Below are 1,939 nucleotides of genomic sequence, written 5' to 3'. Positions count from 1 at the left end.
TTAATTTGTCCAAATACTTATGAGCCCTTAAAGTTGGGGGACTGTGTGAAGAAATGGTTGTAATTCCTACACGGTTCATACTACATTTTTGAAAAAAGCCTTAAATGAAAGCTGAGAGTCTGCACTTTAAGCAGGTATTCATTGTTTCATTTAAAACCCATTGTGGTGGTGTACAGAGCCAAAATGACAACAACTGTATCATTGTCCAAATAATTATGGACCTGACTGTAAATGATATTCAGATGAGAATAGATACAAATCATAGCCTTATTTGTGACCTCTTGTTTGTCACAGGGTGTTCATTTACAGTCCTGGTACATACTCGAGACGCTGCTACACGCAACATGGAGAAGGTTCAAGTCATCAAGGTGAGGTTTGAAAAGCAGTGCAAACCTACAGATTAACCTTAATACAAACAGAGCAGTATGTTGACTTGAGAATGTTGTAATCAGCTCTAATACTATGTAAACACTGAATAATGATTGTTGTGTCACATGTGTGCATATCCCTCTCAGGATTTTCCATGGATAGTGGCTGACGAGCAGGAGGTCCACATGCAGGAGCCTCGACTCATCCCGCTGAAGACCATGACGTCCGACATTGTAAAAGTGAGCAGAAACAGCCCGTTCATTGACCAGTTTATCATAGACACTGATTCAGTATACGTGTTTTGTTGGATTGTCATTACATCATGTTGAAATTCCTGTTTGCTTTTACTTACTTCTAATTGTTGTCTGTCTTTAACAGATGCAGCTCTACGTGGAGGAGAGAGCCCAGAAAACATAGGTGCACGCAATATTGAATCATGAGCAAAGTGTATAACAGCTTCTCAGAGCTGGAACTGTCAAAAAGAAACATGAGTTTCTATTGAACACACGGGAACATCAAGAAAGAGATGTGAGGTGTGTACATTATGCTCCAGTTGGTGTTAAAGGTTGGACATGGAAATTTCATTAAGAATCACATCGTGCCCAGACGACTTGCTGTCGGCCCGTGTTCTCATCACATGCCGTACACATGCATCAATATGATTTTTTTATTGACGTGTATTGTGATTAATTACTTTCTATGCAGATCTTCAGTGTAACATTAGGATCCAAATATAGCTGTTGCGCTGTGACAATAAAATTCCAGGGAAAACGAATATAACAATACCGGTTATTGACTCAAATATCTACCACCAGCATCTTCAGCAAACTGGTTTCACTGTAACCCTTTCTTATCTGTGTTGTATCTGTACTGTAAAAAATATCCACTGTTTATCCTTGTGTGGAAATTGTTTTGCTAATGCTCCCCCCCTCGAGGCGGTCTTTTCACCTCCACAGGCAGGTCAGAGGTGAGATCTTGCTGTTTTTCGCCCACTATAATGTCACACTGAGTCATAGCAGGTCTGTGCATGGTGTCTGCTGTATTATTGGTCAGGGATGCAGTGTGAGCGTTCAGAATGAGTTCCTGTGAGTGAGAGGGATCTTTGTGTGTTTTCTCATGCAACCAGTGGTAATGATCACCTCCATACATATGTGACAAATACAAAGTTTTGATGTTGTGACAAAGAAACAGTTTGTACTGCTGATAATGTGATTTTAATATGTCAAAAACTATTAAATTGTATTAAAATGTTTTTAAAGCACCAAAACCAGAAACCTGTGTCTGAATGAGTTGTAGAATGACTCTTGATAATAAGCAAAACCCATTCGTCTATACTGAATAACAGTTAATGCAGATGGTTTAAGTCTTCAACAGCAACACACCAGAAGTTATGTATTCACAGACCGCCACTACCACCTGAACAGCCAAAAAGATGGCAGACAACATGTTTCCCTGCCTTTCCTGACATCAGATTATTTAGTGTCTACATATAAAAACAGCAATCCATGCTCCATCCATGTTACATTAAAGGGACAGTTCACCCCAAAATCAAAATTACATATTTTTCTTC

The 1,939-nt window shown here is 39.3% G+C and overlaps 1 protein-coding gene across 1 annotated transcript in view; it reads left to right on the top strand.

Annotated features, from left to right (window-relative positions):
* Positions 1 to 1,643, top strand: part of mad2l2 (mitotic arrest deficient 2 like 2) — a 5,611-nt gene extending 3,968 nt beyond the window's left edge. The window contains exons 6-8 of the mRNA XM_050064822.1: positions 295 to 368; positions 516 to 608; positions 748 to 1,643. Coding sequence (XP_049920779.1) covers positions 295 to 368; positions 516 to 608; positions 748 to 786 — 206 coding nt within the window. The 3' untranslated portion in view covers positions 787 to 1,643. The remainder of the gene's footprint in view (positions 1 to 294; positions 369 to 515; positions 609 to 747) is intronic.
* The last annotated feature ends 296 nt before the right edge of the window (positions 1,644 to 1,939 follow it).

The sequence above is a fragment of the Epinephelus moara genome, chromosome 16 (genome assembly GCF_006386435.1).
Source record: "Epinephelus moara isolate mb chromosome 16, YSFRI_EMoa_1.0, whole genome shotgun sequence".
Classification (NCBI taxonomy): Eukaryota; Metazoa; Chordata; class Actinopteri; order Perciformes; family Serranidae; genus Epinephelus; species Epinephelus moara.
The sequence above is the reverse complement of the archived record's forward strand: the minus strand, read 5'-3'. Positions and strand labels throughout refer to the sequence as shown.